Genomic DNA, 25,659 nt, shown 5'->3' with positions numbered 1-25,659 from the left:
AACCCTTGTGCCATCCATGAGGTACCCAGAATAAGGCTGAGGGTATTACTTACACTACAAAACTTGCTCCAGATTTTGCTACAACTGATATGCATGGAGGCTGCAGTCAGCTTGCTCCAGAGGATGCAGGTGAGAGTTCTTCTGTACTAATTGCCCAGGGACTGGGGCTGATCCCTGACAGTCATTATAGAGACAATCAGGACATACAGTTACTTGATGTCAGCTCAAGAAAATAGAACAAAATTGAGTTCTCTTTGTTATTCTCCCTGGCATTTGTTCATGTGCAGTGTTCATGATCAATACTAGGTCCTTTACAGTGTGATATCGTAAAGAGATGACATGAAAATTGTTTGCAAGAACTATGTTTATGTTTCATCTTCTCTTCATCCTGCTCTTAATCCTGAGCAGAGCTTTCTTACAAAGTAACAAACGTAGAGACAAATCCTGCTTCTTTAAAATGATAGCAAAGGAGAAAGACTTGAAATAAAATCTATGTGTTATGCCTGAAAATGTTTTCCATGTGACAGTTCTGAGAAGTGTCTGTAGTTACTAATGTCTTCCTGCTACAGAGCTGTTCTAGGAAGGAGCCATTGTCTCTCACCATGAAAAGCAAAGATGAATATAAAATAGGACTACTTGGATTAATGACAATCTATCTGTGGATTACTTTTTGGATTACATTTTATTGAGAAAAGTCCATGTCAGTTTGATTTTGAGACAGGGCTTTTTGTCAGTGGAAGTTGCTTATGGTGGCCTATCAGAGCTTGGTGCAGAATGTCTTTTCTTCGGTAGCATTCTTCTCCACAGTCTGATGATGTTTCTTCTTAAATCGGCGTGTTTCGAATTCTTCTGTGATTTCGGAGGTTGACTTCCCTTTTGTTTCTGGGAGGAACAGGTAGATGAGAACCGCTGAAATGACCAGGACAGCAATAAAGATGAGGAAGCAAAAAGGACCAAGAAGCATCTGGAGATAAAAATAGAATAAGATGAGTGATTTCCCCGACAACACTTGTCCCTATAGATGCTTGAAAATTGTTGATTTGTCCCTGTGAAATGAGAAATAAGTTGATTTTACAGAAAGAATATTTATTTATCTTTTCAATCTATTCTTGAGGCAGCAGAGGATGTCTGAATTCTGGGGTAGTGTTTTACAAATGACCTCCATATGCCAGTAGCAATAAGGGATTCTCAGCTTTGATCATCTACAAGGCATTTCATCCTACTCCCTGTCCAGACCAGCCTAGAAAACCAGTTTAAATTGATGGAGTCAAAGAGAAGATTTGAATTAAATTACATACGACAGCAAAGGGGAAAATCATTCCAGTGAAAGTGAGGCCTAGCCAAATGATGATTCCACCAATTACAAAAGCGGAGGACCTTGTTGAGAGGGTGAAGATTTCATTCATGACAGATGCGACAGCTCCAGCTGAGGAAAAACCATAAAAAAGCAATAAAAACATTGTTGTAGTTAACCATATTCCTCGAAGTGAGTGAACTGATGTCACTGGTAAGCGAGGCTACCATGAGATCATCTAAATTTGGGCAGCATAGCCATCTCTGTCTGAATTCCCCTACAGACTTCTCTTACAGTCCATGGAGAGAGATGGACACCCCTGAAGTGCAGTTTCTATCCACCTAAGATGTATAAAATATGGAGATGAATGGCCCTAATGGCCTATTTCTCTCCATTGCCCATAGAAGACACCTTGGTTCTGCTACTGTGGGAATTCTGTTAGGTTTTCAAGACATTCATGGTCCTCATGTACAGCCCTTACAATAATAAAGGCTGCCATTTGAATTTGGAGACTGTAATAACTAAAAGTAGTGTTTAGTCAGGGAACATTCAGAGTAAATATTGGTCTTGGGTGAGTGAGAACCTAATAGAGAGCTGTAAGTTTGGTTCTGGCATTACTGATGTAGGTGATTCAGAGTGACGTTAAGAGAGGATGAGAAAGGACAGAGCAATGCTAGGAGACAGACTATGCCTGCTATCAGGTATCATTCTTTAATAGAGTAGGATTTTACAGGTGAGTTGAGAAAACTCTGATATTTTAGAAGAGGCTACCTCTGCCCTTAGGCAAAGACAGAGTTGGACCTGTTGAGCCTGTATGCACTGAACAGCATTCACACCTTCCAAAACAAGTCTTAGTGAATTGATTAACAAGTATTTTTTTGGCTTGAACCTGTAACGCAGTGAGAGGAAACAGGGTCCTGATTCATCAGGGTCTGAATAATTTCTAATAATTTGTTAAAGAAATTGTTTCTTGGGTCATTAATTCATCAAAAATTGGGACTTCCCCAATTTCATTCCAAACTAAGCTGTTGATTTTCAAAGATATATTCACACAGTCTAGTTCTACTTCCATACATCCATGGCCTGTGCTTGTCCATATGGCCCAAGGTTTCCTGTTGTTGCTTTTATTGTTGTACTCACCTGGTCCTATTCCATAGGCAATGATGAATAAAAAGATGAGAATAACACTGCCATAACGCATCCAGAGAAACTGATCCTAGACAAAGGTGAAAGGAGGGAAAAGAATGAAAGTTAATTTTATAGCTGTAGCACAGCTGATCCAAACATATAGGAGAAGCAATATTTGTGAAAAAGCCCACGATGCTGGGCTCTGTAGTAGGTGCTCACTAGAACTACTTATCTCTCTGTACTGAATACAGTGGAAGGCCAAAAGTAGCCTGCAGTGTCATATCTACAGAGGTGAGCTGAACTGCACCCTGGTTTGAAAAACAGGTCACAAATTCCAAGCTAATTATAGCATGGGGAAAATTGTTACTGATTTAACCTAATTATCTTATTGAATTAGATAACTTCAGAGAAATGTTTAAATCTCTTGTGAACCAGAAGATATCTGTGAAACAGAAAGAAGCTGAAAGTTTATGGGCTTAGACCAAGATTGCAATGCAGTGCAAAACACTGGCCATGACACTGGGTTCCTCGCTACTTTCCACCATCCCGACTGGAAGTAGCTAGAGAGCTGCACTATGTAGCTGGATCACTTGTATCAAGGGTGGAAACTGGTGGTTGTTGGAAGGGTCAGTATACACTGCTTCTGATGTAGGAGGCATGGGATGGCAAATGGGAAAGGTGACAGCAGGGATGCTCATCTAGGGATTTAAAGGACAGTGGAACAAGACACAGGTGAGGTTTGGAGACGTCACAGGCAGAGAGCTGGAGGACAGCTATGCCAGGCCACTGGTTTTACAAAATGTTTTTCACTGACTGTTTGAAAGCCTGATTAAAAAAGATGAACTACAAGGCAGGACAAAAAAAGCCTTGCAGAGGGGCTATGAGTTTGTATTCAGAAGGTATTCTGACCTACTATTTTGGACGTGAAAGCTGAGGCTGACTATCTGCCGTCCTGCACAAAGAATTCTGATGCAGGTCCACCCCCAGAGAGACATTTGCTTACGCTCAGTAGAAGGCTTGTTTCAAGCAACACCAGTATCAGTGCCATCAGCAAATAACCACCCCACAGCAGTATCCGGCGTCCAAAATGATCAATAATGGAGCTCTGAAGAGTAGAAAAAAATTGCATATCGCTGGAAGCATGGCAAAATCCAGTGGTCAGCTGTCCAACAAATCAAGCATTCTTCTTGAGTTCTTTTTACTTTAGAGAACACAAATCTTATTGGTACCAAGTTTGGTATCTTACTGAGTTCCTTCTAGCCTCTCTAATGCTATGAATTACCATTGCTGCCCAGCATTGCAGCTACTTTTTCATAAACACTGTAACCAATGGAAACATGCTATGATTCCATTTGAATATATATTTATACACAAATATATGGAAATAAGTATACATATTTATGTTTGAATGACATTTCATTTATATCTGTATGAATAAGAGAGGGATTTTTATAAGAAATTATGGAGAATGAAGATGGGAAGAAAGATGTAAAAGGTGGGACAAAATCTGGAGGGCATGGTAACAATCGCTTTACAGATTTATGCAGTGCCACATAAAAATTCTTTAGTTCACAAAGAGAAGAGTCATTTTCTTTAAGGAAGAATAGACTCAACTCACACGTACTTTAACTCTTAAAGCCCCAGAAAGATCTGACTTACACAGAAGATGATAGAGATGAGCTCAGAGATCGCAACTCCTAGAGATACATATGGGATTATGCTTTCCTGCAGGCTGGCTGTCTGAAAAATTTCCGAGGTGTAAAAGGTGATCTGGGAAATAAGAAACATTTTTAAAATGAAGCATAGTCAATAGATGTGATATGTGCTTATCCAGCATCACTTTGAACTAGATTTGTCATCACTGCAAAAGCAACTGTACATTATTGGGGTTTAGTGGAGGCGACATACCTGCTTGAGATGTGAAAAATCAAAAGGTTAATGGAGATGAAGAAAAGGGATTTGAAAGCCCAGAAGAAAAAGGAGTTGAAAGGAGCATACTGCCTGTAAGACATGGGAAAAAGATGTTGTTTTGGCAAAGAGGAAGAGGAAAGGGACAAGACAGGGAGTGAGGAAAAAGAAAAGCAGATCTCAGTCATAGCAAACCATACATAATCATACAAACAGTTGATTCTGTCTCCCTTTTCCAATTGCTAAGCAGAAGCTGCTCATCTGCAAGGTCCCTGATGGACTGCGCACCATTTCCCTGTCAGCAGAATGCAGAGGTGCCTTCTCTGCCCACATTGCTGGGAACTGTAATGAACAAGCTCCAACAGAGTGCACAGGCACTTGCTTAAGCAAGGTTTATGGAGAGAGACCCCTAGGCAAGTGATAAAAATGACATCCAGGGGAATGACTATTAGCTTGGGCAGTATTGGGCTCAGCCACTTTGTATGCGGAAACAACTGGAAGGAAATGGCTTAATGGATAAGTATCCATTATCAAATGGAATGAAAGTTGGATGGCAATAGCTGGTCATCTGCTACTGCAGAAGTCAAAGAAAGTGGTGATGGAAGTCTAGATAAATAGATCTCCGGGTTGTAGCAAGCCTTAGGGTATTTATAACCCTTTCTCCTACAGAGTCTTTGGTAATACCACCAGGGGAATGAAAGCAACAGTGCCCTTGCAGAAACTTCTGCTGAGCTGAATCTCTTGTATTCCCATCCCAGAAGTTCCCTTAAAGGTATGAAGAATACTAGTAATGATACCACAGAGCTTCACAGGCAGTGGGCTCTGTGTGAGAAGGAATAAAGTAGATCCAGAGGAAAGAGGCAAGTTGGAATTGTGGTGCTTTGGTTACTTAATAGTAGATCTAAGCATGGAAATAGGGTATACTCAACTGCACTCAGGCCACAGAGCTGTAGGCTCAGTAAAAGGAGGAGCATGGTACTCAGCTGTGGATATACGGATGGTTCTTTCAGCACCTCTAGGACATTCATGATTTTAGTGCCTTTTGTTACAGCCTTTTCCTTCATCATGTCATCAAACTCTGTGTGATAATTCCCTTCTCCCCAGAGTTGCTTCATGGCTACAGAAAAGACAGAAGGAAGCATACTCCTCCATCATCTGCCACTCAGTTCTGTGTTTTTCAACTTTTAATGACATTTGCAACATATGCAGTTCCATGCAGTTCCATGCAACATATGCAGTTCCATGCAGTTCCATGCAACATATGCAGTTCCATGCAATTCCATGCAAGTCCATGCTTTGATTCATCAGTCACTGCGCAAAGAACTAGAACATGGCTTACTGGGACATGCTGAAACTGCCCTGGAAAATGGCTTTCAACTTGCTGTAGGGGTAGATCTTAAATATTTCTGATGACTCCTTTTAGTCTGGAGTAATATAATTCAATGCTACGATCTTTACAAGATCTTTAATCATGTAATTATCAAGAAATCTGTAGCTGGCTAATGGAAAAGCCGATTCCCTCTATTAGGTTCAATTTCCCAAGACTTATGGTTAACAAATTAAGGATGTAAAGTTTTATTTTACCTTTCAAGCAACCAGCCTTGTCTCCTTTTTGCAGCAAGAGATAGGGAGGGGACTCAGGAAAGAATGGCAAAAAGAGCAGTTGAATCAATGCCACCAACCCAGAGAAGGACAATAGCACATTCCACATGTCTTCAGTTCCTAAAAGATCTCTATGAAAGCACGTTAGAGTGTATTTATAGTCCAGTACAATTACAGTCTATAACTAGTTTGATATTTTCTAGATCCTAGACTAACTAAAGAGACACAGTATACATACAGACCTTGAAAAGATAAATTGAAATAGAAGATGTTCAGGCTAGGGAAAGGAAAATAGACCAATACTTTATTTCTACTGCAAGACCGAGATTTTTCTTGTAATTTTAATATTTTCTAAAGATTAGTGGAGTTTGAAAACTCCCACAACAGCTCTCAACCAATACTGCAATTCTGCATGTTACCAAGAAATTAGCGGAGATTTCAGATCTCAAAAGTTCGCTAAAAGTGTTTACATTCAATCTTTTCTTATTAACTTCAGCAGAGAGACCACGCCTCCAGAGATGGATTCATACTTTCTCAAGAGAAGGGCCTTTCTCTCCTCAGTGAATGACAAAGGAACCTCAGTGACTGATATGGGGTAGATGCTTCCTTTTTGACAGCTCTAGTGAAGCAAAGTAAAACCCCACCTTTAGTGTATGTCTGTTTCTAGGACTGGGAGAACAACACTTTCCTGCCATACAGAAGACAAATAAATAGAAAATAGGATGAGAAGGAGTAGAACAAGTACCGTAATCCAAAAATTCTTGCTACAGCTTTTCCTAGTGCAAGAAACACAGAGGATGTCACATTTACAAATCCACGCAACTTCTTAGGTGAGATCTCTCCAGCATACTGAACATGGGCATTCATATGTATTCCTAAAGTGAAGGAGAAACGAGAGAGTTAAAGCTATAGAAAGCAAGAGAGAGGGTCCCTTTTCATTTCACCTTCAGCCAAAGGTAGCTCTCTCCTCTGTCTTCTGAACTGTTTGCTATGTATCCTCCACAATAATAGGCTGAAAATATACCTTTTACTTTAAGCAAGATGTTTAGCTAATCCATCAGACCTCTCTCTCAACAAGACTTCTTGAACGCAAAGGACAGCTCATCTTACCTTTTCCCAATCTGTTCCTTGTTCCACTGGGGTTACTGTGCATGCCCGGGTACTCCCAGCAGGAAGATTTCTGTATCCACCCCAAAGAAGTCACATTAACATGGAGTAGTGGGGAGTCCTACCAGCACCGATGCCCTCGAGGAAGCGCCCAATCAGGATCATCTCAAAGGATTTGGCTCTCCTACTGAAGCCAGTATGCAGCGTGGCTACTATTAGGACCACATCATTGAACAGCAGACATTTCTTCCTGCAACAGCAAACAACATGGGTATGTTCCTTGTTTTACTTTTTAATCTTTAACTAATGTCTGCCCGTTCTCTGAATTTTCAGACCAAGCCATGGCCATGTTTACATCCATTGCTTATAGGACAACCATATCTGATCATGAAAAGGCATGATGTCTTCGCAGGGGAGTGGAAAGCGAGAAGCTAGATTCCTCTTTTCCATGTTAACACTATGTGAGCACAACATGAGGCTGAAGGAAATTGCTGCAGGATAAATACTGATAAGGAATGGTCTTTTTCACTTTTTTCCTGTCGGTGAGGCTCCCATCTCAAACACTGCACGTGTCCCCAGAACAAGGCAAATCCAGCTTCACTGAGAACTTGCTTCACTGCCCTCCTCAAGCTAAAGAGTTCTGGCTTTGTCCTTTATGGCCACCCTCAAAGAGAGGGTTCTGAATGTAGCCTGAGGGACTTCTGCTTATCTTTGATGAAACTCTGATTATTCTTACAGAGGAATGAACCTCCACAATATTTTTAAAGGCTGTGATCAATTAAAAAAAAAAAGAAAGAAAAAAAAGCCTTTGCCTACTAAATATCTATCCCCTTCTGCACTACTGCAGTGTTGTTGGGCTCCCTAGGGCATTATTGCCCAATGAAGAAATTTTAGAGATTTATTTTTTACTAAAATTTCAGCAAAAATGCAGGAATTGTATGGCACCAAAAACTGTGGCAAGGGAATCAGAAATAGTTGCATATTCTTGTCTCTGTAATATACCTAAGTGTAGTTATACATGCTGAGTAAACTCTGCACCAGAAGGGGGCAGTGAGAATTCTGACATCCATTGTATTAGGTGAGTAATATTTAATTGCTTCCCTTGTTGCAGCCCTGATTAGCAAGCTGTTGGGCAATATACTTACTTTCCATATTTTGCAGTCAGGTACCCACTACACAGGCACCCTATCATTCCACCTACACAGTACATAGACACGATGAAGGACCACAATAATGTGAGTGTCTCCTGATGCAGCACAGAACCATATCGTTCCAGCCAGGTTTCGTTGATAAACTTCTGAATGTACTGGGACAGAAAAAGAGATTTTCATTCCACTGAGGCACTAAACACAATAGTTCTTCATTATGTTTACAACTTAAAAAAATTAGATTAATAGTCATTATTAAAAGCATGGCTATGGAACACTTGTTTGCAAATTAGGATTGATATTTCCTCTCATACAGCCTAAAAGTGTAAGAGAATCTTTCAAAAATTAGTTCTACTCTTTAGTCTGTTGAATCCTGGCTCTCCTACACCAAAATATTGGGACCTTTTCTTGATTCTTGTGAAATGCAAATGTTCTTGAGTGCCAACAGAGGATAGAAAGAGAAAAGGGCTGAACTGAAGGTTGAGACTCAATCAGCTAGTTTTTAACCTTCTTCTCCATGGCATAATCTTTAAGGAGGGTGCTTCAAATATGTTGTTTCCACACATTGTTCATTTTTCATTTTAGAGATGTTAGAGAGGTTTTATAAAAGAAAAAAAAATAGTGTAAGGAGCCACTGAAACATCCATTGTCCCTCTATTCAGCTATAGAACACAGCAGGAATAGTGTTGCCTTTCCATTTTTTTCAGCCTTTCTGATATCCTGTGGCAAGGTGTCTTTGGAGTACGGCTCCTAACATTCATGCAAACTCCTTTGACAGTATGGGACTGGAAAGAGCTGGGAATAAACTCACATAGCAACACCTAACAGATTTTTAGAACATCTTCAAAGTCTAAGGCCTAGTCCCATGAAGAGCAGTTACAGATGTGATTTTATGAAGGCTTTGCTTACCGGAGAAGTATAATTGATCACAGACATTTGAAAACCGGATAGGTGGGTTCCACCAATTCCTAGCACCATAATCATTAGCAATAGCTGCCGGTATTGAACCTGCCAAAGATGATGAAACACATCCTAAGTTCCTGATATCAGCACAGCTTTCAGACCATGAGTTAATTTATGAGATCTTATATCTCCACATTTCTATGATTAAGAAGTCTTTAAGATGGAAAACCCCATTTTGAATTTTTCAATCAAGCAAAATTGCTGGGAAATTGTTAAGATGCAAATCTGCACATTCCTTTATGTTCCTCTCCTGGTTATTAGCAGCCTGAAAAGATGCAGTCTTTAATTCTGTTAGTTCTGCTAGCCACAGAAATAAAAAAAAAAAATCATAAAAGCCTTGTTCAGATAGTTTGTGTTTGCTTTTGTTCTAGTAAGAAGCTACAGCTTTCTTGAATCCCTCTTTTCCTTCAACTTTACCTCCTCAGAGACTTTGTTCACCAGTTTCCAGAGATTAATCAAGTCTGTCCTCTTAAAACTTATTCTGTTTGCATTTCACTTTTATTATCCCCATAGAAAACTGCATCTTTAGAGCCCCTACTTGAATGACTCCTATTTGAAATGCTGTGTTTCTATGATGTACACTGGATTTAGAGCACTCTTCACAAGCACCTATGTTTTCAGGCATTTAGTCAGGTCACACTCTAAACAGATGAGTATCCTCAAATATCCTTGAGAGTGCAGGACTGCTGTTAGTGACTAGGGCTAGAAGATAAGAATTTGGAAACTTACCAGGTCTGAGAGGAAACCAGCCATTTCCCCTTGAAAACCTGCCGGCTCTGAGAGCCCTTGTCAAGTCTGTCAGATGAGAGATGTTTTCTACACTTAGATTATAAGAAATTGGGATCATAGCACAAAAGTTAAATTCTAACTATGTGGCTTTTAGTGAATTGTGTCCTCCTCCAACACCGGCCAGGGACTCTTCTTGCTGGTTTAATTATTCTAAGACCCAGATATGCCAAGCCGATTACAACATTGGTAAATGTTTATCCTTCTTGTATTGGGAGCGCTCCCCCTTACTCGCACTGCTAAAACAACTGCATGTTCCTGTTGTGTGGGGAGTCGGTCAGATCTTTCCTTCAGGGGAGCAGAGTCCCTCTTCACCTCTCAGACGTGAATCTGCTTAGGCAGAGTGTGTTTTCCTCCCCTCCAGTCTACTGTGGAGATAAGCCACTTTGTGTTGTAGCTGAGCTGTAATGCCTGTTGCATGCTATAAAATTTTCAGTTGCTTGAAGTGATTTGAACAATTTCCCAATTGCAGGACATGAAGTATCTGAATATGGGCGTGGAGAAAGAGCCTGGTCCTTGCTAACACCCAGTTTTTATAGAGGGTCACACTGTTTCCAGAACCACTCAGAAGCCTCACTATTACCTCTCTATAACAATGGAGATGGCCTAGTGTGTGCCAGAGTGGGATGCTCATTCTGTTCTGGCTTGAGACTTGATTTTAAGAAGTATTTTCCCCTTAAAAAACTTGATTTTGAATCAACTAAAGACTTGACTATTTACAAAGAGTGTAAGTTAATTCTTGCTTCCTTCAGTCTTCTATGTATTACATGCAACATTTTGTACTACACTGAATACAAATTAGTTCACTCTATACTATAAAGATTTAACTGTCTACGGTTAGTGCCGAAAGGGGAGATAGGAAGGTGGGGTTACAGTTCTGAAGGCAACAGAAGCTTTGCTCAGGAGCACGGTGGAAGCACTGACGTTCCTCCTACAGTTTGCTTTTCACCTTACAGTGACTGACAACAGTCCCACACTGTCCCCTGGGCCATGTGCTGTGCAGCACAGGGTGAGCTTGCTGAGTCACTCCTTGACCTTTCTCCTGCTAGATGTCCCAGTAACGTTCTCTCTCCAAACCCTCTGCCTGGGTATCTTGTTGCACATCAGTACAGTGAAATAATTCAAGCTGAATTCTTCTTTCCATCCATTCCATTTTCATCATTCCTGAAATCTTCATCACCTCCACATCAGCTGTGGTTGTGTATTTCATTCCTTCCCCTCTCAGCACAGCCTCCTCAAATGTTATCACTTCCTCTTCTAAAACACCCCAGAATCTACCTTTCTCTGCAATTACTACTGCAAAAATCTCTGTCTTTATTTAGGTTTTCTCTTGCTTCTTACAAATTCCTCCTCTCAATCTCCAGTCACTCCAACACTGGCCACTGCCCTCCCCTCAGCCAAAGATTTTGCTGTCACAGAGAAGACTGCAGCCAGATTGTACAGCTGTCCCCTGTCCTCTCTTACCACCACCACCCACTTTATCTTCTAGGATCAGACCAGAACTGTGTCCAGCAGAGTATCCCAGAGCTGTCAGTCACAAATAGCAGTTGTAGGCAAAACCGTAAGAACTGAGCAAGTGTGCAGTGATGCTTTCCCTGTGCGTCTTCCAGGCCCCAGTGATGCGCAACCCTGGGACTTTGTCAGTCAGGATTGTGTCTTTGTATTTGCTCCTTCCACACATTTACTGAGATCCTCTGAACTCTCGTAAACTTTTGTTGTTCCCAACTCCTGTGGCAGAAAGGTCTAACGAGATACTTGAACAATCCAGTGTTACTTCTTGCTTTCTGTCAGGACACACTAAAAGCTACTTTTGAAATAATTACCCCTCTCTTTTGCCATTTCTCTCATTTTATCTTTACTTTCCTTTTAACTTCTTTTGTTTCCTGTATCAAATTTGAATGTCATATCTCTGTTTCCAGACCTTTTCATGCTGTACTGTCCCTTGCAAGTCCATTTTTATTTTTCTTTTCCCTCTCAAAGGGGTTCTGCCAGCCTAATAGCAAACCATTTTGCTAGACTCGGACAGCAGGGTTCAGGCGCCTTAGAGTGCGGGGCCATGGGCAGGGAGCAGGTGAGCCTGAATGAACTAGAGGGGAAAGGAGAATTTGTTCTTTGAGCTGAGGATGGGAAGCTTGGCTGCTGGAAGGAGGGACACACATGGCAGCTCTGGGTCTTTCTGGAGGGGTTCTTAAACACCCTGCCTGTGGCCAGTTTTTAACATCTGATTGATCAAACGGTCCCTGCAGAGCCCTGTTCCTCTTCCTCCTGTTGTCTCTGTTTCCCCCAGAATTCTCATACTGCTGTCTCATAGCTATCTGGCCTCACACTTTTGTTCAGTGCTGTAATACGGAAAAAGCAAGACTTAAATGTCTAGTATAGGTCTTATTTATTTTCCTAAAGAAGAGGACAGGATGAGTCTTTGCACCTAGGATTTGAACACTACAAGAAATGTGCTTATTCCAGACCCAGTACTTAGCTCACCCAATACCCTTGGCTTGGAGGGATTTTGTTTTCAAAGATGCCATGTGTTGCACTTGTGTGATCCTGGAAATCAAATAGATACACTGCAGGTTCACAAGTACTTCTTTAACCTTTATTCCCAATCCATGCTAGTCTATGGTAGTGTTAATGATTTACCGCGCTTTCCCTCTTGCAGACAGTATTTACTAGTAGGAGGGAAGAAGGGAAGAAGTCAGGCATGCTGGACAAGATCACACTGTAGAAAGACATGTAGAAGGAAAGGAGTTTTTAGTGTCTTGTAAGTGTGTCTTTTCTTCCTCGCTGGGAACCAGTAAGGTTGAGAAAGACCAGACCAAATAAAGACTTTTAAAATAATCGAGGTCTTACCTAAAACTTTCTTTTCAAAATACTTTAAATGTTTCATTTTTTTTCCTGCATTTTTGACCAGAAGGAATGTATGTTGGTTCTTACTGTGGTAATGTGCAATCCATGACCTCCGGCCTTGAAACTATAAACTTTGTCTAGCTTTTTTTGTAATATGATTGTCATAGGAAGGATGGCGGTGTTGGGGAAGTCCACTGCTCTTGGTATTAGCTCTTGGCACTGCTACAAATATTGTTAGAGGACGGTGTGAAGGTAAAATAGCAGGAGCCTTAGGGCTGTGAAAGAAACTGCTGCTCAATATTCAGGTCCTTTTGCAAATTTTATTGTGCAGCATCTGCAAGCAACAGTCAGTAGTGAAGATCTCATTTCCATGACAAGACAGACACAATATTCCTTGACCCCAACAACACGCTCCCAGAAGATGGGCTCTCCCCTGCCCCTGACTCTACAATCAATGAAAACCAAATCCAGGCATGATCAGTACATACAGATTGGGTTCTTCAGGAGAGGCACCACTCTTTTTTGTCTCATCAGTACCAGCTACTCTTGGGAACTCAATCCCATTGAAACCCAGTGTTCCTTCTCTCTGACATGAAATAACTCCAGGCTGAAGACATGCTACATAGTCATTGCTAATGAAGAGGGAGAACCTGCCCACTGTGGATTAGCCCACTCAGGATTTCCTGCAGCTCTGCTTTCTTCGCTCATGCTTTCTTTCAGTACCGACGTATCCCTGTTTGTCCCAATAGAAGAATCTCCAAACTCTAGACAATGTACCTGATTACCAAGCAAGAGGTTTGGCTTGAGGTGACAGGTTATGCTTGGATGCTTCTCTAGCATAGTGTTTCCTTTACACCAGGACCTTATACTTCCTTTACACCTTTTTTCTTCAGATGTAGCAATGACATTCCCCCCCCCCCCAAAATGGATGAAGACCATGCTGCAGGTCACAGAAGTGTGGTCATAAGCTCCTCAAGAAAGTCCTAGTTGCCCCTATACCATGTACTTGCTCTCAAGTCTAATTGTAAGAGGGGGAAACATTGCATACTGATTCTGTCTACTGATAGGCAAGGTACTCTTCTTCCACCAGATTAAAGAACTAAACACTTTTTTTCATCCGTACTGAAGCTCCTTCTCTGGGAAAGCTCAGCAGCACTGACTTGTTAATAGGAGCAGATAATTTCAATGTGAAAGCTCTGTCTTCTTTTTCTCTCAGTTTCACAAGTATGCTGTACATCTGAACCTTCCAAACTCGCTCCAATAACTGCGGAGTCCTGGTTTTGGTAAGAAAAATAGCAGATCCTGTGTTTTCAGTTTACACAGCTGCTAACTTGCAGGGACTGACAAAGATCTTATTTCTTCATACACTGTGTTTAATTTTTTTTTGCAGAGGATTTAATTCAGCTCATATTTCAGCAGTTGGAGAGAACCACCAAGTTCATCCTGCACCCTGCACTGCAGGTGATTATTTTTAAAGTACACATTTGTGCTGTTTGTGGAGCAATGGATTCTCTCTTGCTTAGTGAGGCTTCTGGGCACTACAGTAATAAAAGAGCAAAATATGGAGTGGAGAGTTTGTTATTAAAGTCTAGTAACAATCATCACTGAGCAGGTACTCTGCTGTAGGGCTGTCTGTCTCTTCTTTCCACGGTAGTTCAGGCGGTTGAACTCCTCCATGACCTGCAGCATGGTCTTTCCTTTGGTCTCTGGCATCACCAGGAAGACAAAGATAGCCATGGACAGACAGTATGTCAGGAAAATGATGAAACAGAAACTACCAAGACCTTCCTATAGGAAAAGAAAGAGAGAAAATGTGTTCACACAAATTGATCTAGATTTCTTTCTCTTATGATATAGAGCTTCTGGTTTTGTATTTACTAAAAAACTTGGTCAGGGACTCAGCTGATGTAAATCCTGCTTGCTGCCACCTGGGGAATGGCACCGAGTGGTAAGATGAACTAATTCTCCTTTCCTGTTTTAAGGAGGAAAGCTGTATGCTCAGCAGACATTGAATGTCATTGCTTGACAACTCAGAGAAGTGCTGAGCTTCAGTTACTCTTCCTTTCTGCTCTGTCCTTATCAGCCAGTGTTAAACTGGGGAAGGTACGTAGTGTGTTAGCTCTGTCCCTCCTTGCGCAGTCCAAAACTGCAAAGGCTTTAGTTTTCTGCTACTTACTAGTGCTGGGTGAGATCTCTGGGACTGCCCATTTTCCACATTAACTCCAAAGGAGATGCACATACAGGACAAGGGGGGAAAAGAAGGGAGCCCCTCATGACATTCAAATGACGTCTGACAGTGTTGGTACCTCTGTCACCGCTTCCGTGTTTGCCAGTGTCACACTCTAACTGTGTGTAGCCTTAGCAGCATTTTGTGGTTTTGCTACGTTTTCACTAGGTATCTGGGTAAAAGGAAAGAGGCCATCAGAACTGCAATTAGTTTGGGCTCTGTCCTTTGCATGAAGTGTTGAAAAAGAGAAGTATGCTCTAGGTTCAAGAAGGGTCTAACCTCCTCTGAAACAGAACACCCTACTTTGCTTACCACAATGAAAGGGAACAAAAGTCCAAGGACAAAGAGTTGGATCCAGTTTGTAGCACCATTAAAAACATAAGCAGCTGGTCTGTATGACTGAATAAATATTTCTGTGGGCAAGGGGCATAATACTCCAGCTGAAAGAAATGTTGGAGAAAAAAGGAACTTTAGAAATTTTGCAAGATGCTTCTGTAACTCACACTTCATATTGCCACATTAGTTAATGGTTTTAACTGACCTGGAAGTGTTTGAGGTGCTGCTTGGCTCTTCAGGAGGAAGGCATGTAGGAATGCAATATGAAATGGAAGTTTTACCTCCTACCACAGTATGGAGGGGAACATCTACCCCTGCGCTGAATCAGGAGTAGGGATTCACGCTAACTGTGGAACAGCTATGCCTGGGACCTCTCCTAAAGGCTGCAGTAAGGAAGGAATGAGTATATGAAACCATTCCAGTAGAAAATACCAACCTGGCCCAATGCCAAAGCTCATGATGAAAATAAAGATGAGTGCAACAGAGCAGTATGGTAACCAGAAAAAGGAATCCTAAGGTAGGAAATGAAAAGCAAATAAAATCAGAAATTAAAATTTTATTTATCCAGCTCCATTAGAAACATTCATCACTGCTAAGTATGTCAATGTTAAACATACATCTGTTTCCTCTACTTCCAGAAACTTCACAAGGAGATAGTCTTGGCAGTGATCATGGTTGTATAAAGCTATTGGCTTTAATCTGCATGTACATGGCTGGGAACAGACCTCTATTAACATGATGGTTAGCCCCCAAAATACTTCTACTCCCACTAAAAAGTGATTCAGGAGGAGGGAAATGGTAATGATATCTGCCATACAATAAAACATGAAGATGGAACACAGCTCTAATGCATAAGTGGGGTCTTACCTGTAGTGAAAGCGTGACTGTGAGGAGCCCTAAAGCCAAGGCCATAACAGTGTAGCTTTTCCACAGCAGTGTCTTCCTCCCTGCACGCTCAATTAGGAAACCCTGCAACCGGGAGGACATGCTGTCAGCTCCAAAGGACAGACCTTAAAGGCAGGCACTGGTGAGCTGCTCCGGTAGCTGTCTTCACCAGCCAGGCAGGGGATCTCTGAAGAGTTGGGGACTGGGATGTGGTACATCCTCTGGGAGGGCGAGTAAAGGCATCTGGGGGGACTGAGCAGGACCAGGAGCTGCAGGGAGGGGGGGAAAGGTGAGGAGATGCAGGGCTACAGGGAGCATTGCCTGGGCAGAGGAGGCCTGAGGTGGCACTCTGCAGGCAAAGGATAGCCAGGGAGGACAGCGAAGTGGAAATGCTTGCACTTTTAATTGCCATGAATCCTACAGCTGAGAGTCCTACTGACAAGTGGACACAGGGACTGTCATCTGCCCTTCCTGCAGAGGGGAACTGGGACTCCCAAGGCTGGCTCAGGCTGGGTCGTGATTTTGAGGCAAAGACTCTCCTGTCCTCCCATAAATTATTTCGTGTGATCAGTGCAAAGTACTACAGTTGATTTGTTGCAGAAGCTTGATTTCTGAAGCTCCATTTACAGTAGTTCTGAAGATTGAAATGAACCACGGATTACAGCAGAATGAAATTCAGCTGAAGAGCCACTTACACATAGAACTGTGGTGAGGATCTCGGTGATCCCAACTCCCAGGGAGACATAGTGGGTTTGAGCAGGGGGGATTCCAGCCTTTATAAAGACATTGTATGCATAAAAGTAAACCTGGAAAGAATAGAAATGTGTGAAGGCTGTACCCATGTGGTCATGTTTACACTAGCTTCTGTCTTTTTTGACAGAAAATAACTAATCAGGACTTAACAAAAGAGAAAATCATCTTGATTTCAGTAACTAATCCTCAGTGTTTTCACGAGGCTTATTTGTGCAGAACAGCCTTTACTAGCAGCTCTGTCTTGAACTCAATAACGAATACAGCTTCTTTCTTCTTTTTTTGCTTGCTTTTAGTGCTGCCTTTGTCTTATGTTACAGGTTATAATTCTATCTGACATCTTTCACGTGTTTCAGTGTCTCATGTACTTTGGATGAGGAGCATACAGAAATGTGGACAGTACATACCAAGCAAATGGTTTAAATTATCTTTCTACATCATCTTTAAGCCTTTGCAATGATTTTGATAGTCACTATTTTTCTGGATGTAAGCACTCCTAAAGCGTAAGAAATTCTACTGTTAGTATGCTCAGTTTCTACTGGTTCTTTGTGGTATAGTTATTGCTGCAGTAGTGGGGGTAGAAAGGGGTCTTATGAATCTTGAAGTCTTTCTGAATTTGCAAAATTAAACGGGATTTTGAAACTTTTATGCTTTTACTATAAGCTCATTTTATACAATAACTATTCCAATAATTAATACTATCTACTGAAACATAGATAGAGATATTTCCAGAGAAAAGGTATATTAGAGAGTATATATCAGTAACTGCCACATATATTACTGAGATGTTGTAATTGTCTATAATCTGAGAAAGTGCAAAGTTAAAGGATTTAGAAAGAAACCCAAAAAGGTAAGAGTATGGAAATGCACTGTCAGTGTACATTACAAACCTGACTCAGTTTGTACTGAAATGGCTGAACAATTTTGGGCAGCGCATGCTGGAGTTCAGAGACCCAGAGGAGGTTATGCTGTTCTTTACTTGTTCTGTATTTGAGATTTTATTTTATCCCTTTCCATTCTCTTATCGTAACAGGGTAATCCATAGAGATGCCTTCAGATGACACTTGCTAAAACACAGTTCTCGACTTATCCCAGGTCCCGAAATTCCATGGGAAAAGATTATAATAAACAGTAACAACAAATCCCCTCCTTACAGCCACTGTTGCAGTCAGCATTTTACTACTCGTTGCAGAGCTTACTTTTTGCCAAGAAATTGTAATCAATCTAGAAAGCAGAGAAAAGTAGCACACGTACCACATTGACGCCAATAAACTGCATGCATGAGGAGACAAGGAAGAGAGTGATGAGTTGCCAACGGACAGCTTTGTCACGAAAAAGATCACAAACACTCTTAGCCTTCTCCCCACGGATGGCTTCTTGCTCTGCCATCATGTCATCTATTTCAGCCATATGGTCACCGTCTCCCCAGAGCTGCTTCACAGCTGGAAGGAGAGGGAGAGAGAAGATGACTCTCAAACTTCTTAGAGAGCTGGGTTCAGATCAGACACAGATCCAGTTCATTGCTATCTATTTTTACCCATAAATCTTAATCACGACCTCACCTTTGGCCAATAGCTGCTTACAGTGTTTTAATTTAAATAATGCCTAAATTCTTACCAATCCCTTCCCTTTACCCTCCTGCTAAAGGTGCAGTTCTAGTGCACACACCAAAACACAGACAAGGAAAAATGACTCCTACATTAAAAAATAAGTCTACATCCAAAGAGTTCTCTCTTTTGATGGTTAAAACCCCACAATGGCTGTTTCTCTGTTTATGTCAGTAGTTGCTGTTAGGGTTACTGAAGAACTGGAATGCTTACAGATATAGCATGACAGTAAAGAGCATCCCTTTCTTACACAGAGCCAGAAGGTACCGTATCCACAACCTGACTGTTCAGGGCAGAATCTGTATTGCTGGAAATACGAGCTCTGTGTGATCACATCCCTCGGAGGATCCTGGCAGAGGGTAAGGGAAATACTAGTGCTAAGAGAGCACTAATACCAAAACAGAAGCGGCTGTCTTTCATTAAAGCTGAAGGTGGTTTCAGAGCCAAAAGACCAAAAGTCTTTTTCCCAACTGTACCTCTCTTCCAGGCTCACGTGGGGCTTTACTGTATTTTCCACTTTTTGCTAAAAGGAATGCTTTGTGGCCCGTTTCCTTACCTTTGATGCACCCCTCCTTGTCCTTTTTGTCAATGAGCAGGTAGCGGGGAGAGTCTGGGAAGAAGGGGAGGGTGAGAAGCTGAACAAGGGCGGGAAGTGCGTTGACTGCCATGAGAATAGGCCAGAGAGCATCTACTCCGAGGACTTCTCTGAAACAAAACCAGCAGAGCAAGCGGAGCTGAGCAACCATGTGCACTGGCCATGTGAGCACACGCAGACACAGGGTGGTCCCTCGGCCCTGCTGCGTGTGTCCCGGCAGCTCTCACCCAGGAGTCTCCAGCATTTCTCAGCCCAGAAAAATGCAAACTTCAGTGGGAGGCGGAAGGGGAAAGCAGAGAGCTGTTGCCTGCAGCACACAAATTACACAGTGTTGCCACCTGTTGCTCAGTGGTGAGTGCAGCAAGGCTAACTGCATCCTCCTGCAACAGCTGAAGGCCTACGGGGACGAACAGTGTCCCGGCACAAGTGCTGAAGAAAGAACCCACAGTGGCTGATTCCTCTGTTTTCTGATGCAAAGAGTCTCAAGTTACGATGAAGACAGGATCCACAGGTTATCAGCCTGGTACTGACTGTCCCAAATAGCAGCTGCTGAGTTCCCTGCAGCTTTGAGAACACTGTGGCCAGAATGATGCATGCCTGGGAATGGTACTGACCATCTTTGGCACAGGACAGGCAGAAGGAGCCTGTGCTGGGGGGAATGAATCCACCATAGGTTTCTGGTTTTGCATGTGTGTTTGATGGGTGGGTGTGCCGGTTTGTGTGTATTTTCAAGAAAGTTTGGATGGATCTGACATTCCCTGCTCCTTCTAAAAAAATAAAAATTAAAGGTCAGTTCTTGCAAAAGATGGATTTCTTTCAAACCCATTGAAGTCTCTTAAAGGTTTTAATTATCTGTATTTTGATCTGTCTTTGCTAGGAAGCAACACTGTTCTTCAGGATTAAATGTTCTGTATGATTTCTGTTTCCCATTCACTTAAGTCAGGAATTTGGGCTGAACTAATTCAGTTTGACTGCCTAGGATACCCTGAAAACATGTCTAAAAATAGTTGCTGATTTGCCTATCCATAGGCTTGCATTGACATGTGCGTATATTTTAATAACAGAAGAAATAAAATATGTCTCAGACCCCCTTACCTGAGACCCAGAGCAAATCCTACAAACTTTCCGATGGCAGTAGCAGTAGAAGCTGTTATGGCAATCAGCCCACGGAGTTTCCGTGGGGCACATTCCCCAGCATACATGAGATGGATATTCAGAGCTAAACCTGCAGTGACAAATGACTGTCAGGGCAATTCAAACTCCCATAGGTCCAGTGTTTTGGAGGGGATTATTATGGGCAAAGCATATAGAGTTAGGCTCTGAGATACTTTTTTAACCATGTTGAGTATGTGTCTGCCTGACATGCAGCACGTTCCCAGTACCATGGCCTTGCATCTTTGCTAAATATTTCACTAAGCAAGTATGTTCCCCTGGGAAATCTGTTCTTCATCAGGCTGGCCTGCTCTTACAGTGTTTCCTACAGCCACATATACAGGATTGCTATTGCTCCCTTTAATCTCAGCTTACATATTTCAGTGTCTACTCAGGATGCTATGTGCCTTACATTTGTGCTTGAAACCAACAAGTTAACAAATGCTGTATATTCCATTTGCTCAGTGAATTAGTTTTTATCCTCTCTCTTAATTTTTTTTGCTGGTTAGTATTATCTTTATCCAACTGCTCAGGGATTGAAAACACTGGCAGAATGTAACTTTCTGAGGCATCTGGAAATTAGAATTGCCCAGCTTGAAAACCATTCCCTTGTCTCTAATGCAGAAGGCAGTATTAGCCACAACAAGCAGCAACAGAAACAACAGAGGTCAGCTTTCTATTGCGTGATCATGCTCCCCTGAAATATTGCATGTTTTGGCTTTTTCACAAGTTGGCAGTACTTTTTATATGGATTGGATTTAAAGATAAAAGAATGAGAAATGGAGATGTCACACATGATTAATTTAATTATGTTTGTGTTTTCTTATTTAGTTAAAAATGCATTCAGCAATCAGGCCCTCTGCAGATTTTAGTAAAAATCTGTCGTCCATATACTCAGTCTGATAAATCTTTGTGACCCTCAGTCACTGCTCTCCCAACTATTTAATACCACAGGGAGGAATGCTAATTTACCTCCACACACTCCAGAAAATAATCTTCCAGCGATGATCATCTCAAAGGATCCACACAGCCGGCTAAGTCCCATCAGAGTTGCGCTCAGCAGAGCAGGGATATTGGTGAACAGCATGGCCTTCTTCCTGGAATTAATTTAAATTAATGTGACCATAAATATTGTCCATGTGTCATTCACAGCCTGACAGAAGTGGCATTGAATTATACCATGGTTCAAGACTCTGTGCCGGCTTCTGAGATCAGCTGCAGTGAAGTAAATGGGGAATGGGAATGGGAAAACTTCATCATGGACTGGTAAGCAGTTGAAGCTTTTGATGCCTCTAGTGGAGCCAGTATCTACACTGAAGAACAAGCTTTGTGAGCGGTTGTCTGTGAAATTCACTTTAAAATGCATGCACTCCTCATGTGATTTCTCTGGACTGGATTCGCTTTGGAATTTCTAAGGGAGAGGGTATGATTTTCTTTGTGATTGTTGGCAGATTTTGCCATCCTGTTTCTGCACTGAACTGATCCTCCATCTGAAGCAGCTCTGGGCTGCTCACAGTGCCACTTTACAAGCAGTGTTTCTCCCAAGACACAGTCACTTATTTTTGCAGTTGTGGGTGTAAACAGAAAGACTAATGTAATCATTATTCCTACCTTCCAAATCTAACAGACAAATATCCAGCAGACAAGGACCCCAGAAGACCACCGATGCTGTAAATGGACACAACAAAGGACCACATCAAAGTAATAATCTCTTCACTGGGAGAAGAGCCGTATCTCTTCAGCCAGGTCTCACGGATGAAACTTTTGATATACTTTAAAAGAAAAACAGAAACCAATGGACTTAGTCAACATGTTTTTGCATAATTGCACCTCTTTCCTACTTCTCTTACCTACTTACTGGTCTTCTTGATATATTTCTATCGACACCTTGGTTGAAATCTTAGCCCCAGTGAAATCAAAGGGAATTTTGCCACTAACATCCCTGGAATTAATATTTTAGCAACAAGGTGCAATGAATAAATCAATGAATAAATATATCAATATTAAATATCAACAGTGAGTGCCACTAAGAGGGTGGCACATTGGTCTTTTATTTATGTGCTAAACCCTGATTGTTTTGCTCCCCAATCTTCCCCTCCATTCCCGCTTGTCTGTCTGTCTCTCTTGTCCACCTGCTGCATCCTGTCTGATGCCTTGGGAGAAATCCAGCTTTGACTTCAACTGACTTCAGTGAGATCAGGATTTGTCCCTCAATGTGGCCCATTGTGGGGTCTCTCTGACGTACTGTTCACAACCTCCATGGCACCCTCATTCTTCATGAGGGTTCCCAATGTGGTGATAGTATGAGCTCAATGTCCTTGGCACCATTCAGGATGACAAACACCTGCCCTAATTTTCCTTTTCCAGCTGCAGGTATCAGTGCTGACCTCAGCTCTAGAGCTACAGTCTTTCCCTGTCCTATTTCACCTTACAGTCACTTAGACCTAGTGTGTATGGCCAAGGACATGTTTCAAAGGACTCCCTGAGCACTGGAAAGAGGAGAATCTCCTGTGAGCAATCCAACTCAGTAAGGGGAAAATGGCTGACTTTATAGACATCACTCATCCTCCCCTCTACCAGTTCTGTCACACCAGACAGAAGTTAAAACCCAATGAAACACAAGAGCAATAGCAGCTACTCTTGAACCAAGAAACCACAATAAGTCTAATTTTGAGAGCAGAAGTGAAAAAGTTATTGATTGCAAATAGAGGCAGGAATGCATGAGTACATTGAAATCCATGCTGGTAGCTCAATTTTTTGAGCTGCCCATGCTTACCTCAGCAGGAGAATTGATAATGGAGACCTGCAACCCATATTGGAAAGCTCCACCAATGCCCAGGACAAAAGCCAGGAGGAAGAGATTGTAGCTCATTTTCTGGCAGGAAATAAAAACAGCAAACAAAGCTAGTATAGCTATTCAGACACGTCCTGTTTTACCTTAAGGAACTCTTACAGCTTGAGCAATGTCACGTACCTGCCTCTTCTGAGACCAAGGAGCCAGTGCAGAGTGCAACAGAAGACCACAGCTACTAAAGCACAGGATAGTGAGAAATTTGAGGAGACACAAAGCTTGTAGCTGTCTCCCAGAACCCAGTTACACACTTCAGCGCTTCTGTCTTCAGCTGTGGGCATCTTAATCTGCACTATCGTAGGGTAACTAGTTGCGGGAACATGGTGCAATGTGCAAGCATTATGTGCACAATTTCCATCTATTTGTCCTTCCTCCTCCTCCTCCTTTCCCACTTGTTATCTCACCTAAATAAATATTTTGCTCAGTGACTTGGCTGAGACTAGATAAACATTCGGGGATTGAAAGGCATTCCTAGTTTCATAGTTTATTCATCCTTTCTTAGAACTGTATCTGATGGGAGGCTTAAGGATACCCCCACAATATAGTACTGCGATTCATGCATACCCCATCCCTCCCACTCCCACTGCTCTCTGTTACTGAGTGTCCTCATAATATTCTGTCCAGCAATGATGGCATGATGCTGCACTTCCATCTCTAGAACAGATCATATTCAAAGGCAATGCTGAACAATGACTGCCAAATATTTACAAGCTGATTTCCAATCAGATGAATGCCATTGCTTGAATGGGCATCAAATTTATCCATGTTGCAACATTGTTGGCTTCAAAGGAGTGAGCTCTGAATAAATTTGGTATTTGGCACATTCATATATTAAATGACAACAACCTCCTGTTTGTCAAAGCACTAGGAAGAAATGAGATTCAGAGACTCTGCTACTAGGCATCCCCACTATCCTTCGTGCTACAAAAAAGGCCTTACGTCAGCACAAAACTCCCCATCAGCAAGAAAATCAGTAAGCCCTATGCTAAATGCAAATTTTATATCACACCTGCAGCAAATCTCTTAGTCTCATTCCCATTCTGTACTATAACACCATTGCTTGATTTTTCTGTTGCATCTCTTGGGTCACTTTTCCAGTCTAATAGATTTTAAATTCAGGAATTTTTTTTTAAACTTAATATTAATCCTAAAATTGCTTTTTAAAAACATCTTTGTTTTATCTTTTCTGGGTATCTGTTCCTATACTTCCTTGACTGGAAAGGATTGTTTTCCATCCTTTGGTGTTTACATCTTTCAGATACTTTGTTATTCGTAACTCCTTTATTGTGGAGGACTATTTCAGTCTTCCAGCCCTCCTCCATCTAGTAAATCATGCAGCTTTTTTTTGTTGCTCTGCTCTGAACTCCCTTGGTTTGTCTTCCTTTTTTATGTATCAGACATTAAATATGAATGTGCTCTTAAATCCAGTTTTCTTTGCTTTTTAAAAATAATTCCTTGCAAGATATTTGATATCTCTCAGGTATGACCTCATACTATTATTTTAACCACATCTGATTCAGATTTACTTTTCTTTCTGTACTTAATTTATACAACAGGTATTTTAGAATAGCAGAAAGGAAAAAAATATGTACTGCAAAAATTCTATTTGGAGGGGGAAAAAGAGAAACATATACCAACTTGCATGCAAAGGTAGTCATCTCAGCTTGCAGGCTAGGTCTTTCCTGACGCTTTCTTTGGTTACTTTGGAAAAAGTCACTCTATATATAGAGAAAGAGGAGCCTGAGGTAATATTTCAACACGTGATTTCATTCTTTCTCAGTGTTTACACTCCCTTTCGTTTGTCATGAAGTTCTTGCTATTTGGGAAGTTCTTGCTATTTGGTTTGTCATTATTGTGTTGGTTACTGATGAAACTGCGGATAATTTTGGTGAGCTGTGCATTCATGCCAGGTCACTAGGGAAGAGAAGCTGACAGGCAATAAGAGCTGCAGGAGATGAGTAAAGGACAATAAAAAAGGCACTAATGGAAGCCAAAGTCCAGGGACTGGCACAAACTAGAGTGGACTGGCTTGGACTCCCCAAGTCATAGGTTGGGTAATCAGTTATCACATTTAAAGGAAAAGTTCCTGACTGCTACTTTGAGCCTCAATACAGCAAAGCCTTCTGAAGCCTGACTTGACCAAGCCTGACTAAGCCTGTGCATTCAACTCTTGAATTATGGGGTCAGTTGACACTTTAAAAGTAACGGTCATTGCCTGACAAGTCTGTGTCCCTATAATATATGGTAGATGCTAGGTAAATCCTGACTGTAAAATAAATAAATTACATCTTTACTTTTATCCATAATTCTCAAAGGGCCTCTTTATCAGTCTCCACAATGGTTCGGTTAAAAGGCTTTTACAAGTTATTCAAACAGCTTAGGGGGAAATTCCTTCTCCTGGTGAGTGGCTGCACTTGGTGGTTCCCCAGGCTAGGATGCTTCGTGTCTTCGGTGTCTGGAAGAATCCCAACTGGAT

The 25,659-nt window shown here is 41.6% G+C and overlaps 2 protein-coding genes across 8 annotated transcripts; both read right to left on the bottom strand.

Annotated features, from left to right (window-relative positions):
* Positions 1–663: 663 nt before the first annotated feature.
* Positions 664–9,939, bottom strand: LOC143167537 (solute carrier family 2, facilitated glucose transporter member 11-like). 2 transcript variants are annotated; one of them, XM_076353053.1, is made up of 12 exons: positions 9,880–9,939; positions 9,097–9,195; positions 8,185–8,345; positions 7,165–7,289; positions 6,678–6,807; positions 5,915–6,063; positions 5,260–5,447; positions 4,082–4,192; positions 3,426–3,527; positions 2,435–2,510; positions 1,299–1,426; positions 664–964 (listed from the first exon to the last, which is right to left on the bottom strand). In XM_076353053.1, the coding sequence occupies exons 1-12, from the start codon at positions 9,901–9,903 to the stop codon at positions 758–760; spliced, it is 1,500 nt and encodes a 499-aa protein (XP_076209168.1). In that variant the 5' UTR covers positions 9,904–9,939; the 3' UTR covers positions 664–757. The 2 variants fall into 2 exon arrangements, with proteins under 2 accessions (XP_076209168.1, XP_076209169.1); XM_076353054.1 differs by having other exon boundaries at positions 1,378–1,426.
* Positions 9,940–13,080: 3,141 nt separating this feature from the next.
* Positions 13,081–24,876, bottom strand: LOC143167534 (solute carrier family 2, facilitated glucose transporter member 11-like). Of its 6 annotated transcripts, XR_012996559.1 has the most exons (14): positions 24,822–24,854; positions 23,307–23,358; positions 23,109–23,236; positions 21,944–22,104; positions 21,305–21,429; positions 20,276–20,405; positions 19,142–19,290; positions 18,233–18,420; positions 16,924–17,034; positions 16,211–16,312; positions 15,780–15,855; positions 15,320–15,447; positions 14,957–15,179; positions 14,515–14,568 (listed from the first exon to the last, which is right to left on the bottom strand). XR_012996559.1 is itself a non-coding variant. In XM_076353044.1 (13 exons), the coding sequence occupies exons 1-13, from the start codon at positions 24,839–24,841 to the stop codon at positions 14,362–14,364; spliced, it is 1,551 nt and encodes a 516-aa protein (XP_076209159.1). In that variant the 5' UTR covers positions 24,842–24,860; the 3' UTR covers positions 13,081–14,361. The 6 variants fall into 6 exon arrangements, 5 of the variants coding, with proteins under 5 accessions (XP_076209159.1, XP_076209158.1, XP_076209160.1 ...); XM_076353044.1 differs by lacking the exon at positions 14,957–15,179 and having other exon boundaries at positions 13,081–14,568; positions 23,109–23,207; positions 23,307–23,361; positions 24,822–24,860; XM_076353043.1 differs by lacking the exon at positions 14,957–15,179 and having other exon boundaries at positions 13,081–14,568.
* Between the last annotated feature and the right edge of the window lie 783 nt (positions 24,877–25,659).

This window comes from Aptenodytes patagonicus, chromosome 15 (assembly GCF_965638725.1).
Source record: "Aptenodytes patagonicus chromosome 15, bAptPat1.pri.cur, whole genome shotgun sequence".
Lineage (NCBI taxonomy): Eukaryota > Metazoa > Chordata > Aves > Sphenisciformes > Spheniscidae > Aptenodytes > Aptenodytes patagonicus.
This window is presented reverse-complemented; position numbering and strand designations above follow the sequence as displayed.